Source organism: Penicillium crustosum, assembly GCF_028827405.1.
Source record: "Penicillium crustosum strain IBT 35664 chromosome Unknown utg000001l_segment0_segment0, whole genome shotgun sequence".
Lineage (NCBI taxonomy): Eukaryota > Fungi > Ascomycota > Eurotiomycetes > Eurotiales > Aspergillaceae > Penicillium > Penicillium crustosum.
In genome coordinates, this window is record NW_026623122.1 from 6,524,173 (window position 1) to 6,539,409 (window position 15,237).

The 15,237-nt window shown below is 47.1% G+C and overlaps 5 protein-coding genes across 5 annotated transcripts; 2 read left to right on the top strand and 3 right to left on the bottom strand.

Annotated features, from left to right (window-relative positions):
- Window positions 1–102: 102 nt before the first annotated feature.
- On the top strand, window positions 103–1,539 carry N7487_002467 (phospholipase D regulator). The gene is given in 4 exon segments (XM_056870214.1): window positions 103–469; window positions 528–733; window positions 750–1,396; window positions 1,453–1,539. 4 exon segments carry the CDS (start codon window positions 244–246, stop codon window positions 1,475–1,477), a joined length of 1,104 nt encoding a protein of 367 aa, XP_056734998.1. The 5' UTR covers window positions 103–243; the 3' UTR covers window positions 1,478–1,539.
- A 31-nt stretch (window positions 1,540–1,570) lies between these two features.
- N7487_002468 (cupin domain-containing protein) lies at window positions 1,571–2,107 on the bottom strand (the record flags this gene model as incomplete). The annotated part of the gene is made up of 1 exon (XM_056870215.1): window positions 1,571–2,107. One exon carries the CDS (start codon window positions 2,105–2,107, stop codon window positions 1,571–1,573), a length of 537 nt encoding a protein of 178 aa, XP_056734999.1.
- A 1,754-nt stretch (window positions 2,108–3,861) lies between these two features.
- culA (cullin culA) lies at window positions 3,862–6,894 on the top strand. The gene is made up of 6 exons (XM_056870216.1): window positions 3,862–3,965; window positions 4,037–4,146; window positions 4,201–4,270; window positions 4,350–4,366; window positions 4,430–6,461; window positions 6,522–6,894. The coding sequence occupies exons 2-6, from the start codon at window positions 4,097–4,099 to the stop codon at window positions 6,708–6,710; spliced, it is 2,358 nt and encodes a 785-aa protein (XP_056735000.1). The 5' UTR covers window positions 3,862–3,965; window positions 4,037–4,096; the 3' UTR covers window positions 6,711–6,894.
- A 688-nt stretch (window positions 6,895–7,582) lies between these two features.
- On the bottom strand, window positions 7,583–10,414 carry N7487_002470 (uncharacterized protein; the record flags this gene model as incomplete). Its single annotated transcript, XM_056870217.1, has 6 exons — window positions 7,583–9,471; window positions 9,522–9,582; window positions 9,635–9,662; window positions 9,787–10,029; window positions 10,149–10,253; window positions 10,356–10,414. 6 exons carry the CDS (start codon window positions 10,412–10,414, stop codon window positions 7,583–7,585), a joined length of 2,385 nt encoding a protein of 794 aa, XP_056735001.1.
- A 618-nt stretch (window positions 10,415–11,032) lies between these two features.
- Window positions 11,033–12,641, bottom strand: sakA (mitogen-activated protein kinase HOG1; the record flags this gene model as incomplete). Its single annotated transcript, XM_056870218.1, has 9 exons — window positions 11,033–11,141; window positions 11,201–11,384; window positions 11,451–11,529; window positions 11,585–11,941; window positions 11,996–12,095; window positions 12,151–12,194; window positions 12,247–12,376; window positions 12,452–12,499; window positions 12,586–12,641. 9 exons carry the CDS (start codon window positions 12,639–12,641, stop codon window positions 11,033–11,035), a joined length of 1,107 nt encoding a protein of 368 aa, XP_056735002.1.
- Between the last annotated feature and the right edge of the window lie 2,596 nt (window positions 12,642–15,237).

Here is a 15,237-nt window from a genome sequence, read left to right on the forward strand (position 1 = left end):
AAATAGTCTGTTGAAACTTGAATTTTATTTTTCGTGTGGGTGAAAAAGGGATGCGGGAGCAAAGCAGGTCCACGCGTTGGATAAATCGAGACGTCATTCCGAGGTCCGCGTACACTTTCATCTTAGGAGAGTTCATCCCTGAACAACCATACTTCCTCCTTGATCAGCAATTGGGGATTCGCGGGCAAACTGTTGGTTTGAAGTTTCCCGCGGCTCCCGAGTTTCAGGTTTTAACTTCTCTGTATGATGGACAGCCCCAAAGACAGCGCTCCAGGGCGAGTCTTTGGTGAGAGGCTGGCAGAGAAGTTTCCGCCCATCCCAGAGTCATCACCGCTGCCAGGCCCTCTTAGAGTCGATACCGAGTCTGCTGTTCGCAATAAAACGTCCGATTCAGCACTTGCGCGTACAGACGGTCAGACAGCGGAAGAAGCCGCATACTCTCAACGCTCCGTCTTACGATCTCTACCTGGTATGGTCGCATTTGATGCTCAATTCGACGATCAATCACTAATAATGAGTTCTTGTAGCCTGGATCCGATCGGTCGATGAGCCCGAGGAGGACGGAGATGAAGCTACCGCAACCGATCGCTTACTTCCTTCCCAACCAAATGGCGCATTTATCGCTCAGCACAACCACTCGCCCTATTCATCGTCGAAGCCGCAACCTAATCACGCGACCACTAACGGCCTTTTTGAGGATGAGTCTACACCCGTCAACCGTGAATCGCGCTGGGTGACATTCTCACGAGCCATCCAATACCCCCCGAGAGCCTGGTAGAGAGGAACAGCATGTCACGTCAGAATGGCTGAATGAGAATCATGGTGATTATTTGCAACCATGGCGAGGAAAGCACCTAGAGGGCGATAGTCCGGAGTATCCGCTACACAGCGGAGGCCGAAGGGATATATGGATCAAGCGTTTCAGGAAGACCCTTCTGCGAAGCCCGATCGTGCCGCTGATTCTTCGAATGACTGTTTGGTGCTTTTCACTATCTGCACTGGCTCTGGGTGGATCGATTCAACACATGTCTGATCAAGGGCATCACCCTCAGGGCCCATCTGCATTGATGGCGATCATCGTCGACGCAGTCGCCCTGGTTTACCTATTATACATCACCTTTGATGAATACACGTCAAAGCCCTTGGGTTTGCGCTCTCCCTCGGCTAAAGCACGTCTCATCCTCCTTGATATCTTCTTCATTGTCTTCGATTCCGCCAATCTTAGTTTGGCATTTGATTCACTCTCGGAGGTAACAGGATCCTGCACCGAGGCGGAGGTCAATCAAACCCTCGATCCTCGAAATGATGGTATATGTACACGACAAAAGGCACTTGCTTCTGTATTGCTGGTTGCACTCTTGGCTTGGCTCATGACGTTTTCCATTAGTGTTCTCAGGTAAGGCCCCATGTCTAGGATTGACATCCTCACTCCATTTTCTAACACTCTACTAGGCTTGTCGAAAGAGTAACACAGTGATTTTCCGGTCTTGTTGTGTTTCATAAATCTTCTAGCTGTTGATTAACTATACCATTTATGCGAGACTTGACTTTGCGCATGCGCAACTTTTAGCTAGACATGCAAAGCAGGACCGTCAACGCCGTACAACGGATCTTGACGGAACCAAGCCACATCCTTGATTTTCTGCATCTTTGCTTTCTCTTCTGGCTTCCCATAACACATATCCCACTGTTTCCCATGTGGATATGCGCCGACCATCTGGAACTCTTCCTGGTTCCCATGCAGGTCCCCTAAGAGTCGATGACCCACCCCCGCAGGCACAATGATCAAATCGCCACGCTGCACCATTGGCTCAAATCGCTCGGGGTTCCCCTCGCCTCCAAAACAGAGACGCGCGCTCCCTGAAATGACCCCGAGCACCTCATGCGTTGTGGAGTGGAAGTGGGTTTGGCTGTACATGCTATATACCCATTGAGGAACAACCTGGCCTACTGTTTCCAGGTGTTCCTCGAGCTCTGTGGATGTGGCATTGAAGGCTCCATGGTATATCATGAGCGGCTTTGATTGGATCGAAGTGTTCGGTATATGATACCACTCAGGAATCTGACGAGTGGTCACTTGAATGTTTGACAGTGGAGTTATGGTCATAACGATTCTCTATTTGGCATTGCTTTTGCGCGGAGAAAGGGAGTTTGGATTGAATTGGATCATCCTGGCATCCATCTACTTCAGGTGACGTCATTTATAGTGGGGCAGTCAATATAAACTCGAACTATGAACTATCCATCTACTACCTAAATAGGCACTTTATAGGTTAATATAATGGCCCCTGATCACTCAAAATATTCTATCCATTCTACTATATCATCCACCCCCGAGTATTGACCTCTTTCCAAGGCTTTTTCTTTCTGACCAATATGGATTCTACGGATTGGATATAACCGTCTTGAACGCTCAGAGTTCGAGACCGGGAAATCCGGAAATTGGGGTTGAGTCATAGGCGGATAGGATAATAGTCAAATAAACAGTGTATAACACTCCCAAGGGAAACAAGCCAGTGCTTATATAAGTGTATTCGATGGATGGATATCCCGAAAAGAAAATACTGCCGAAGGTAGAGAGCCATACATTGTGAGTAGGTGACTGGTAGAGTAGACAGATACCAAGGAATATCGCAGGCTTTTTTGTAAATACCTCTGGTTTCATATCGCAATTGCGGTGTGACCTCTACCGATTCTAGACCTTAAACCACTTAACGACCACTTCTGTTGGCAATGGGATATTGACTTATCTATGACGATTATGGCTGACGATTATGGCAAGGTCAAGATCAAGTTCAGTGCCGCTCATTTCTAGCTATAACTACCAGTCATATCGAATTTCTAGAAAATTCCGGCACTTGTTGTAACATATTAGGAATCACGGGAAGTCATTTATTGATTTCTCAATCAGATGAGCTCCTAGACAGTAGGCACTCATCCATATTGGCACATTTTATCGATCTAAGGGTGCGCTTTGCGCACGAAGGTAAAAGTTTCCTCTCGTTTGGTTCCGTCCAGGGCAAACAACAAGTATTTTTGTATGTTTGTTATGGTGGGCAGCAGTAGAGGGATAGAATGACTTCCTAAAAAAAAAAAAAAGAGAGCCAAAAACAAAAAGAGAGCAATGGGGCTGAGGGTATTACACGATTGGGATCAAGTATCACAAAGTTTACTACAAAGGTTTTCGTAGTATACAACATAGGTAGTGTGAAGAGGGTGGTCTGATCAAAAGAATATCATTCGCATGTGATGTTGAGATGACTAAGATTTTGGCAAACCTTCCAAAATTCCATGAATGGATTAGGTAGGGAGCTTATATTAGCGTCCAAGATAGCCATTTTCGGCTTATTGATTTAATACTAGTTAGAAATAAATCTATGGATCAAGTGTCACTGGAGACATATTTTGTGATACAAGGATAGAGACAGGTTTATGGTAGGCGAACAGCTCAAAAGTATATATATTATCGTATCCCAAAAATATTTATGATCTACAAGAATAGTCTGCTGATGCGGCTTGGGCATGTCTTTTTGGTGATCTCCTTGAATTTTCTTTTTAGATGTCTTTTTAAGAGTATCTTCAAATATGGTATGATAAAATCACCCTTTTGTGTAGGAGAATTTTCTATAAATAACATTTGATCTATCCTTTTGAATGTCGCTATGATCGAAGCATCAAAGCCGATGATGTAGATTTGGCGGGAAAGCTCCGCCACCTCACCGCCTGCGGCAACAAGGCCATCCCCACGCTCTGGTCCATCTCAGCCTCATCACTTCCCTCTTCTACCTAATCTCTTTTCCAATTTTTGATCTAGAAGTTCCCGAGGAGGGTTGCGTCTTCTCACTCGTTTTCTTCGACTGTCCGAACCCCGCCTTTGCCAACCCCTCCCTCTCCCAGGCGCCTACCCTCATCTGATCACCCGAAGATCTTTGAGGCGTGACGTGTGGCGCTACAACCGTCTTGAGGTAATATCCATGATCTGTAACTTGTTGGTTACTGCTGAGAGTTAAGAGCGCGTTACTCACCAGTGGACCAGGACCCTCAGTCTCGACTACTCGCCTTCTTCCGCATCCCACCTGACTCCCCTGCAACCGCGATGTCTCTCGCGATGCCGCCGGTACCTCACAAGGATGACCTTGAATCAACGTGAGCAGACAATGATTGGCGATCTGCTTTAACACGGGGCTAATTGTGGGTTAGTTGGTCATTCCTCGAAACAGGAATCGAGAGCGTCATGCTCAACCTTGATTCAGGCATCGATATGAAGACTGTAAGTGAAATGCTGTTCAACTGACTATTGACCTGCGAGGGTGTTTGAAAACAGAGGCTGACTGACTATTTTTATCTAGTACATGGGTTTATACACGTGTGTTCAAGATTCGATCCTACCTCTGGCCTGACGAGAACCGCGCTCACAATTTGATATTAGGGCTGTCCACAATTTTTGCACATCCCAAAAGGCCGTCGCTAGCGGTCAAGGCCTACAAGGACAACGTGGTGGTTGGTCTTCTCCCCTTCATGCCGCACCCTCGGCTTCCCGATATGAGCTGACCTGGACTATAGCTCATTTACTGGGCGAGGAACTTTACAAATTACTCGGCGAATACCTCACCTCCCATCTGAGTAAGGTCTACAAACAATCACAGAGCCACACCGAAGAAGGCTTGCTTGGCTTCTACATTCGTGAGTGGTACCGCTACACAACCGCCGCCAAGTACGTGAACCACCTCTTTCGCTACCTGAATCGTCATTGGGTTAAGCGTGAGATCGACGAGGGTAAGAAAAACGTCTACGATGTTTACACCCTGCACTTGGTCAAATGGAAAGGGGACTTTTTCGAAAAAGTTCACGAGAAGGTCATGGACGCTGTTCTGAATCTGATTGAGAAGCAACGAAATGGAGAAACCATCGAGCAATCGCAGATTAAATCCATTGTGGACTCCTTCGTTTCGCTGGGTCTGGATGAGAATGATAGCTCTAAGTCAACACTGGATGTCTATCGGCATTACTTCCAGCAGCCGTTCATCAGTTCCACCAAAACATATTACGAAAATGAGTCACGGCAGTTTGTGGCCGAAAACAGCGTGGTGGAATATATGAAGAAGGCAGAAGCTCGTCTAGAGGAAGAGAAGCTTCGGGTCGGTTTGTATTTACACCCAGATGTCACCAAGATCTTGACCGATACCTGTCTGTCTGTTCTCGTCACCGCCCACTCAACTTTGCTTCGCGACGAGTTCCAAATTTTGCTGGATAATGAACGCCAAGAGGATCTTGCTCGTATGTATCGACTCTTGTCACGGATCAAGGAGGGTTTGGATCCCCTGCGCACAACTTTCGAGAACCACGTGAGACGGGCCGGTCTGGCTGCTGTCGAGAAGGTTGCTTCAGAGGGAGAAACACTCGAGCCCAAGTTGTACGTTGATGCCCTACTGCAGGTCCACACACGGTACCAGAGCTTGGTCGATGAGGCCTTCAATGGCGAGGCCGAGTTCGTGCGTTCTCTTGATAACGCCTGCCGAGAGTTTGTCAACCGAAACCGTATCTGCAAGACGAGCTCTTCCAAGTCTCCCGAGCTACTGGCAAAATACACAGACTCACTGCTCAAGAAGGGATCCAAGTCGGCTGAAGAGTCGGAGCTTGAGGAGATGCTAGTGCAGATTATGACGGTCTTCAAGTACATTGAAGACAAAGACGTCTTCCAGAAGTTCTATTCCAAGAACCTCGCGAAGCGTCTGGTCCATGTGAGCTCTGTTTCTGATGATGCTGAAACAAGCATGATCAGCAAGCTGAAGGAGGCGTGTGGTTTCGAATATACCAACAAGCTGCAACGCATGTTCCAGGACATGCAGATCTCCAAGGATCTCAATAACAACTACAAGGTCTGGCAAGACAAAGTGCTAGAAGATGATGACCGAAAGAGAATGGCCGATGCCCACTTCCAGATTTTGGGAACTGGCTTCTGGCCCCTCAATGCCCCAACCACACCATTCCTCGCACCACCGGAGATAGTGAAGACCGCCGAACGATTCCAGACATTCTACTTTGACAAGCATAGCGGCCGAAAGTTGACATGGCTTTGGCAGCTATGCAAGGGCGAAATCAAGGCTAACTATATCAAGAACGCCAAAGTGCCTTACACTTTCCAGGTGTCGACCTACCAGATGGGCATTCTGCTTCTTTTCAACGAAGCAGACACTCTGTCCTACGACGAGATTGAAAAGGCCACCACACTGTCTACTGAAATTCTCGACCCCAACCTCAGCATCCTGCTGAAGGCCAAGGTCCTCATCGCCAGCCCCGAGGGCGCTAAACCTGAGCCCTCCACATCGTTCACATTGAACTACAACTTCAAAAGCAAGAAGGTCAAAGTCAACCTCAACATTCAGATCAAGTCTGAGCAAAAGGTTGAGGCCGATGATACACATAAAACCATAGAAGAGGACAGGAAGCTTCTGCTTCAGGTATGTATCCCAGCTAATCATCAACCCCCACATAGTCCATTTGTCCTAACCTTGTTGTAGTCCGCCATTGTTCGAATCATGAAGTCGCGAAAGAAGATGAAGCACGTCCAGCTTGTCCAGGAGGTTATTCAGCAGGTCAAGTCCCGTTTCCCACCCAAGATCCCCGACATCAAGAAGAACATTGAAGCCCTCATGGAGAAGGACTACATTGAGCGCATGGATGGCGATGAAATCTCCTACATTGCTTAAATCGAACTAAACTCTTCCCCCTTTTCAAATCTTGCACAACCAACTTGCTTCTATTCCCTTTTTTCTGTTGCTCTCTGCTTTTGCTACTGTCTCTTTCCGACACCAGTGGCTGGCTTCCTGCGTCCCTTTCTTGTCCTTTTGTTCCATTCATGATGGAAAGCCAGGGCGAAGGGGGGCATGGGGCCCCTGCTGGTCCAGGATAGGACTCCAGCAATGGGTAGCTGGCGGATGGAATCAGGCTGATAGGAGCATAAGAATTCTTTTTCATTGTGTCGGCGACTTCTTTTATGCTTCTTCATAGCGTTGAAACGACAAACAAATGATGACCTAGTTATTTTCTTTGCTCTTTCTCTTTTCCTTTCTCTGAAATCCTAAAATGTAATAAATTGATGATCATGTTCTACGTCGCTCCCCATCAGGGCTTTGAAGGTTCGAAGATCTAGCCCCATATAAACACCATGACCACACAATAAAAGGTTGAGGGTTAAAATGATATGTTAACCCTCAACCTTTTAGGTAGAGGCTTGAAAGGCATTCTCCTAGCCCTATGCGAAACAAGGCGACAGCCACAAGACAGCCCGGACTATTCTAATGACATGCAATGCAGACAAAAATACAGACACAAACAACGCTGATCGAGATCGAACACAGAACAGATTTCACTTCAATATTTTATTCAGTGGATGGATATGCATAGCACTAACCAGACCCTGTGTATATTTATGTATAATCAACAAGTGAACAGTGCTAGAATGTATATGCTATGCAAAGCTAGAGATAACAAGAACAGAAGACAGAAGGTGTCCACAATGTACTGAATCATCCTAGATGCGAAAAATGCAAATCAACCCCAGCCTCCCAAATCCAGCGCACTAATTCGTACCAGACGAGTCTTTGCTCTGGACTAGATGCGCCTCCTCTTTGACAGGGAGTGCAGTCACCGAGTCCTTAGGCCGCGTATCTACCTCAACACCACTCGAGGGTGTGAGTTCCTTCTGGGTCTGGGTTTCCTCAGTCCCCAAACTCAACCCCAGGCCTTCATTCGGCGTGAGAGCCACAGAGGAGAACCCATCCGCATCAACGGTATCATGTCTAGCAGTCTTTCCATCTTGGAGAACATCCTCCGTCTGCTTGTGCTCCGCATCATCTGCATAAGCCGGGGATCCCTGCGATAGAGGGGATTTGGGGAAGGGAGCCTCGACAGAATCGGACGTGGAAACATCATCGTGACGCTGGAACTCGCCACTGTCGCGTCTGAGCAGGATATTACTCCATCTCTTTCTCCGGCTGGTGCTGCGAGTAAGACCCCCTTCGGAACTATCGTTGCCTTCACTATTATGCTGGACAGAACTGCGACGGCCGCGGTCCAGCTCGGCTGTTTCGGTAACGACGGACAAGACCGGGGTGGATGGTGAAGTCAATTCGGCATTGGGAGTGGGGTTCGGGTTTGGGGATGTGACGCGCTTCTCTTGCCATTCGCGGCGCTTTTCGCTCGCCCATGAGCCCCATGAGCTGAGATAGGAGCCGGCTTTTTGGCTGGCTACGGTCACGGAGGCTTGAGCCTGTGTCATGTCGACGGATGGCCTTTGGCGGCCTGCAAACCAGGAGGCATCGGCAGGATCTTGTGACGAGGGGGTTGGCGAGGTCGGGGTTTCATTGTCGATGGAGGTGCGTTGCGACTGGGATGCGGTTTTCTCTTCATTGCGTTTGCGTTGCGCTTCACGCATTGTTTCAATATCGGACCAGAAGCTTGTGAATGCGGCGCTCACTTTCTTTTGTCCGGTTGAGATGTGGCGGTTCAGGGCCTCGCGGCCTTCGCGGACACGCTCATCCAGGTGCAGGTCTGCGACCTGTTGTGCAAGTCGTCTTTGGACATCTTCCATTGTCAGGCCCCCGGCGTTTGGGTGTCGTGGCTCAGTGATGGAAAATAGGAGCGCATCTGAAGTGAGTCGCGAAAACAGGGCGTAATTAGATGTGGTTTTCCACTGGTTCAGGAATTCCGTATTGAAGTCGATGGCCGGGTCTCCTTCAATGTTAAGGTTTTGCAGCTGGGTTCTGCTGCGATGCCCCGATTCTCCGACGTCGGATGGGTAGAGCTCCTCGTGATATTTCATGGACGATAATAATGCCAATAAATATTCTTCGAACTGTAATCGAATGAATTCTTCTGAGCCCATGAAACCAAGGGTCTTGGGTTGTGAAGGATGTTCCTCGTCCCAAGTGTCATTGACAATTTGTGTGAGTATGTCAATCCAACGTCTATCGGCCGCAGAGAGGACTAGGGCACTGCGGAGAGAAGGAGAATTTATGACGATACTGTCTTCGTCGAGGTTAATTAGAATATCACTGTAGCGGTCTTTTTGCTGGAGAAGTAGCGAGTTTGTTGAGCCAACCACATATGACTTTGTGCCATCATCCGCCAGCAGATCCAGCAACTGGAGAGGTGTGTAGGGGCCAAACATGCTGCCTTTTCCGAAGATCTGCAGTGGAAGCCCCATGTATGCTAACAAGGAGCTTCTGTCGCTCGTCTTGAGAGACGTTGGTTTCTCAACAGTCTGAGAGTAGGTGTCAAAAGCAGGATCCGCGCAATCCTGCAAGCTGTTGATGAGGCCGGGTATTAAAGATATAAGTGAGAACTGGATCATGCACAAGCGCTCACAGCGCGTCCCGAAAAAAAGCATCTTGGGCTGCAACAGTAGTGCCTTAAAAAGAACCAAAGTCTGAAATTTGAATTCGTGAATCATCTCCCGAAGCGAAAGGCCTTCATAAATTAGCACATTTCACACATACCGGAACAGATGATATCCTTACCCAAGTTCTGGTCTTTTGGGCCATCATTCAGCAGGGCAATTACCAAGCCCTCGCGGAATTTCTGTATCCATGTCAGCATTTCATTCCATACACCATCACAGCTAAGTACATACCTTCAAGATATCGACATCCGAGAAGTCGCTATAAAGAAGAGTACTCAATTAGCCACCTGTCCTCGTTCAAAGCCGGGTCCTATCCCGATCCCGTGCCAGCGCGTCGGGAAAGCAAATAGTCCAGGAAAAAGTATATTCGATATTCCACATACCGTTGCGCGAACCAAGCCGAAGTTACCACGGAGAGCTTCTCGCGCAATTGACCAACTCGCTGCGGGCTATCCGTCACGACCACGACGGCCTTTTGTACCGTTGACCGAGTCACATCGGCCGAGCGGTTGATAAGCAGACTCGAATCGATCTGGCGGGAGCAGGCGATGCCAAAGAGGGAGGTTTCTGGTATAGTTGGCGCGGCCTTTCGGCAGAGTGTGAAGTATGAGAATTCCTCGGTCGACCTGAAATCCGACAAGTCAGATGGTCTGGCGCAAATCGGCTCTCCTCGTCACGGGTTTGCGCCTGAAGAGATTAAAAAGGGGAGGGAACGAATTCTTTGTCAGAGACGGGGGTATCTTACAGATGTGCCCCGTCAGATAGGGCCATGAATGGGAGGAGAGACCAGTCATTCTCGGTTGCTGGGTCGGTTCCTTCGTCGGCAATGCAATGCTCAATCTCGGGGCCGCTACAGGGGTATGTCTCAGTCAGCCAGGTTCCACTATGGATCCATCTTCGTCTTGGTTTCAAAGATACGAGCCCGGGGAGTTTTGAGTGTCTCATGGCTCACCGTGCATGGTGGAAATCTATAACCAAGACAATTGGGTCTTGTTTATGCTGAACAGCCATAGCGCCGAACCTTGCGACAAGAGATCCGGTTCAACTGTGAGGTATGCAATTAAAATGCTGGGATTCAATAGCTCGAATGAATGGTTTTCAATATGTCGAAAAGAGGTGCTTCTCCTCCAAAACCTCGATGTAGGTTTCCCATGGAACTACGATTGTCGCAAACAGGGGAACATCGCTGATACGGTTATCGCTCGGGGAGCGGGCGGTGAATGGTAGCCCCGCCAATATCGGAGGGCCTTAACATCACAGGTCCACAGGTATACCTCCAGGGTTAACTAAGGAAAAGTGATATAGGTTCTGGAGAAATATCTTGGATTGCGTAGATATTTCACAGGATTAAAGGTTATGAGGTGCTTCATCGCTGAACTAAATCAGATCCCCCGTATGATTTCTCCTAATCACCAACCAATTCTTAACGACGCCGGAAGAGCTATGGACAATGACTTCCACCAAGACAAAAAAAAGAACAAAATAGGAAATAAAAAAATAAGGTAAAAAACACAAGTGAAAACGCTAGCTTCGTAGCACCCTTGAACAGAAATAGGGCCAGGCTTCAAATTTTGAGACTGGAATTCAATGGCAGAAGAGCGTTTCTTAGGGAAATTTCGCGTGAAACCATTATGCGAATGCCTGTCCAGTACTGTTGCCTTGCACTGCTCCCTGTACCAGGGCTTGGCCGGCCTCATTGCCTTGTTCAATGTTGTGGAAGTCGAGAATTTCCGAGTACCTGTAGTGGTGGATAATCAGTAAAAAAGAATCGTGGTGGGATAATAAATAAGCACGTACATCATGATCTTCCAAGTATCTACGGGCAGATCGGCATCATTGAACGACCAATCGAACTTCTCTTGCGCAACAGGCTCGTCAGTTGGGTCATGGTAAGGTGCCAGGTACTCATGTGCCAATGCTTCAGGGGCTTGGATGCGCTGCTTCGGGTTGAAAACCAGCATGCGCTCGAGCAGGTCAACCGCTAAGATAAGATAGGCAAGTTAGCGTGGTGCTCATAATCCCCATAGTCGGCCCAAATATCACGTACCATCGGCATCGGCATTCTTGAATTTATTTGCGAGGGGTTGGCGCTCGCGCTTGGGTAGGGACTTGACAAATCGGAGGGTCTGGATCATCATATATTAGCATATTTTCGTCACCAAACAAAGAATAACTACTCACGTTCTCGCTACAGATGGTCTGGATCACGTCATCGGGAGGAGTACCAAGCAGCTCCGTAATGATCGAAAACTGGTTGACATGGTCCTTTCCAGGGAACAGTGGCTTTCCTTCCAACATCTCGGCGAAGATGCATCCTGCGCTCCAGATGTCTACCTCGACATCATACTTTTGCCAGGTGAGCATGATCTCGGGGGCGCGGTAGTATCGTGTTGAGACATAGCCGGTCATTTGAGGGTCCTGGATGCGGGCAAGACCAAAGTCGCAGATTTTCAGATCACAGTTCTCGTTAATCAGGATATTGCTGGGCTTCAGATCCCGGTGAACCACACCGGCGGAGTGAACATATTTCAAGCCACGCTGTCAAAAAGTTAGATTCTGACATACCGGCTATTATTCCCGTAGAAATCTTACCAGAATTTGGTATAAGAAGTACTGAATGAATTGCTTTTCAAGGGGTCGTGAAGTAAGAAGTCGGTGGAGATCAGTTCCCAAAAGTTCGGTGACGAAGTAGCTGTGGTCATTAGTTTACACCGTTCGACCCCGCCTTGCAGATGAGGGGAACATACATGTCTTCCAAAGGCGAAATGAAAATGTCACTCAAGCTGATAATCTGCAGAGTGTCAGCAAATAAGCCTGATTTATTTATTTGATGGAGTACGGACGTTCTCGTGGCGGAGATGTTTGAGCAGCTTCAGCTCCCGGTAGGTTCGCTTGGACAGAACGGGGGTACTGAAGGGCTTCATGATTTTCTTAACTGCGACTGGCTGTGCAGTCAATTGGTCTTTGGCAGAGCTGTTGCAGTAATGGCCTTGTTAGCATGTAATTTAGGCTTGAGGGTTGTCTTGTGCGACACAGAATACAACATACCAGACCAGTCCGAAAGCACCCATTCCCACCGGCTGCAGTTCCGTATACCTAGAAATCAAGTTAGCACCAATCTTCCCCTGGATGCGCCTGCGAAAGCGCCCGTAGTAAATAAAGCAGAACAGGGAATTGCGAACCGGCTGGTGATCTCAAAGGTGGTGCCAAAAATCTGGGCACGCACGAATTCCGCCATGATGGAAGGTGGGGGGGTTATGCAAGCAGATAAATGGAGAAAGAGAGAAAATCCCAAGAAGAATTTCAAGTCAAAGAAGACTAAAGCGAGAGAAGATGAAGGCTTTGAAAATAAAACCAGAAGAAAGGGGTCGCGAAGAGAGCAAGTGTGTTGGCAACAGGTGTGGGGAAGGGACTGGGTGAAAAGCGCAGAAAACAAGGCCGATGACGTTGGCGAAAGCCCTGGAGGCCCGGTTTGGTGATGACTCAGCAGATTCCAGCCTGGAGCCTGCCCAGCCCTGGAGGTGTATATATTGGATTTTTTTATTATTTCATTTTCATAATACATTCAATTGCTATATAGTATATACCTAGGTACTATTGCAACTCTTTACATTATATATACACATGCATACATATACAATAACATTCTTCCATGTCCAGCTGTTCTGAACTTCCAAGGTTAGTTGCCCTCGCTCCACAACCACGCGGCCCAGACCCCGGTCTTTATCCCGGAAGATGCTTCCCTTGCAACATTCTTGCTCTATAATATTGTTGATATAAACTAATAGAACTTATGTAGAGGTCAATTCAATAAGTTTGATCTACTACCTATATTAATCTTTTTAAATCTGCGCTTAACTCGCCCGAGAACAAGTATACGGAGAGTTCTTGGGCCTCTTATGTAGAACCTTGGCAGGTCAGAGTATAACCCCTCACCCTTCAAATCAAAGCAGATATGATCAAACATCAAAATTCATCAACTCTACATACATGTATATAAGCTCTACCATAGCTTCCTCTTTGATGCTCTTATGGGTCCGATAACTTGTCCCGGGTAACAATGCCGTACAAGAGGGACCGCTTCCAACCGCTCCCAGGTCTAGAACAAGAGCGCACCCCTCCAACATATGTTGCATATCGAATATACGATAGAGTGCCCTTTCCCAACTAGGTCTGCTCCGATCTTCTATGACGTGGTCTTGTTGGCTTGCGACATTATTTTCCAAATCATCACTACATCTTACATCCTACACAATGGTACATTGTACAAATATATCAAAGGACCTAGAATATGTACCCTACTGTGATGGACATATACAATGCCACCCCCGGCGGGAATTAACCAGAGACCTTGGCTTAGATATTAGTTTCAACGGGGGTACTCGGGCTCTGTCACCGTCTGATGCGGATGCATATTTGGAGGCTGAGACATGTGAAACAATGCCTGCCACGCTACTGCGAAAATGCAACGGCGGACACGCAACAAAGACATGCAACAAAGACCTTTGAATGATGTGTGACTGGATAGGGGGTGTAGCTCATTTTAAACTCTGGAGATACCTTTCGGCGTTTCATATTCCGTGGACGTATCTGATAGGAGAGGGCACGTTCGTATATGCATATATAAACCTTCGGAAAATATATATGTAGTCATTCTTCAAGGTGCCTGATGATTACATCTACTTCACACACCTGCCTAGGTGTTAACAATATCAAGATCAACAAGCCTTCAAGCCTTGGTTTTTGCCCGTCAGCCCCGTACATTTTGCCTACAAGGCTGAATTGACTTCCTGAGGGGAGAGGTCAGTGCCCGGGTTCCAAGGTTCACCGCATATCCGAGATAAGCCAGTGGAAGATTAAAAGCAACATGCAGTTTATCTAGAGCAAACCCATAGCCCCTATAATATATAATAATGGAGAGTATGTAGCTGTTCTACGGAGTACGGAGTACGCACATAGATGTCAGATACACACCGAAGACCTGTGATCGCAACACAGCCCCGCCTGTCTGCCTAAGGCAACGCCCCAAATTTTGCGTCACTCTCCACTTTTAAGCTCCAGAGTGGGTTGAAAGAGTATGAAACGGAGTACAGAACTCCTGATCAGAGATTTGGACGAATGCGTAGTAAATTTATACATACGTATACATGTATATATAATATATAAAAAATGATTGAACTTGAGACGGAACAACTGATATCTAATTGATAAGTGACAAGAACGCATGATCGCACAGACAAGTCATCTGGTGGCGCCCCATTAAATTAGAACCTCCGTGTCGCTTAAACAACGTTCTTTTATAGGAGTACTAGTATTACAATTGTGATTGCGATTATTGCCCGGGCTAAAAAAAGGAGAATTGGAGAATTTAATACTAGATCATACTGATCATACTGGTCATACCTTACAGGTGGGATCTGACAGGAGAACGTGCCCAATTTCCCCCGGGTTTTTTTTTCCAAGTTTAAGATCACCTACTCCGTAGGTATATTACCTAGACAAAAGAAGTAAATGCATACATATGTATAACATCAAGCTCAAATATACAACCTTGGAAATAAAAGAGATACATATGTAAAGATATAAATGACCTTACAACCACAACAGAAAAAGGAAAAAAAAGGGAAAAAAAGGGAAGAAAACGGGTGAATTACATTAATTACCAGATTGTGCAAATGTAAGCTGAAACCGTACATGTATTTTTCATCATTTCTTACAGCTTTCTCCCCCCAAGTCATCTCCACTCCCCCAGCATGACGATGGGTCGCACTGACACTCTCTGATTCTTTAAACTCTTGACACTTTTATTACCCTTACTACCCTTACTATACTTA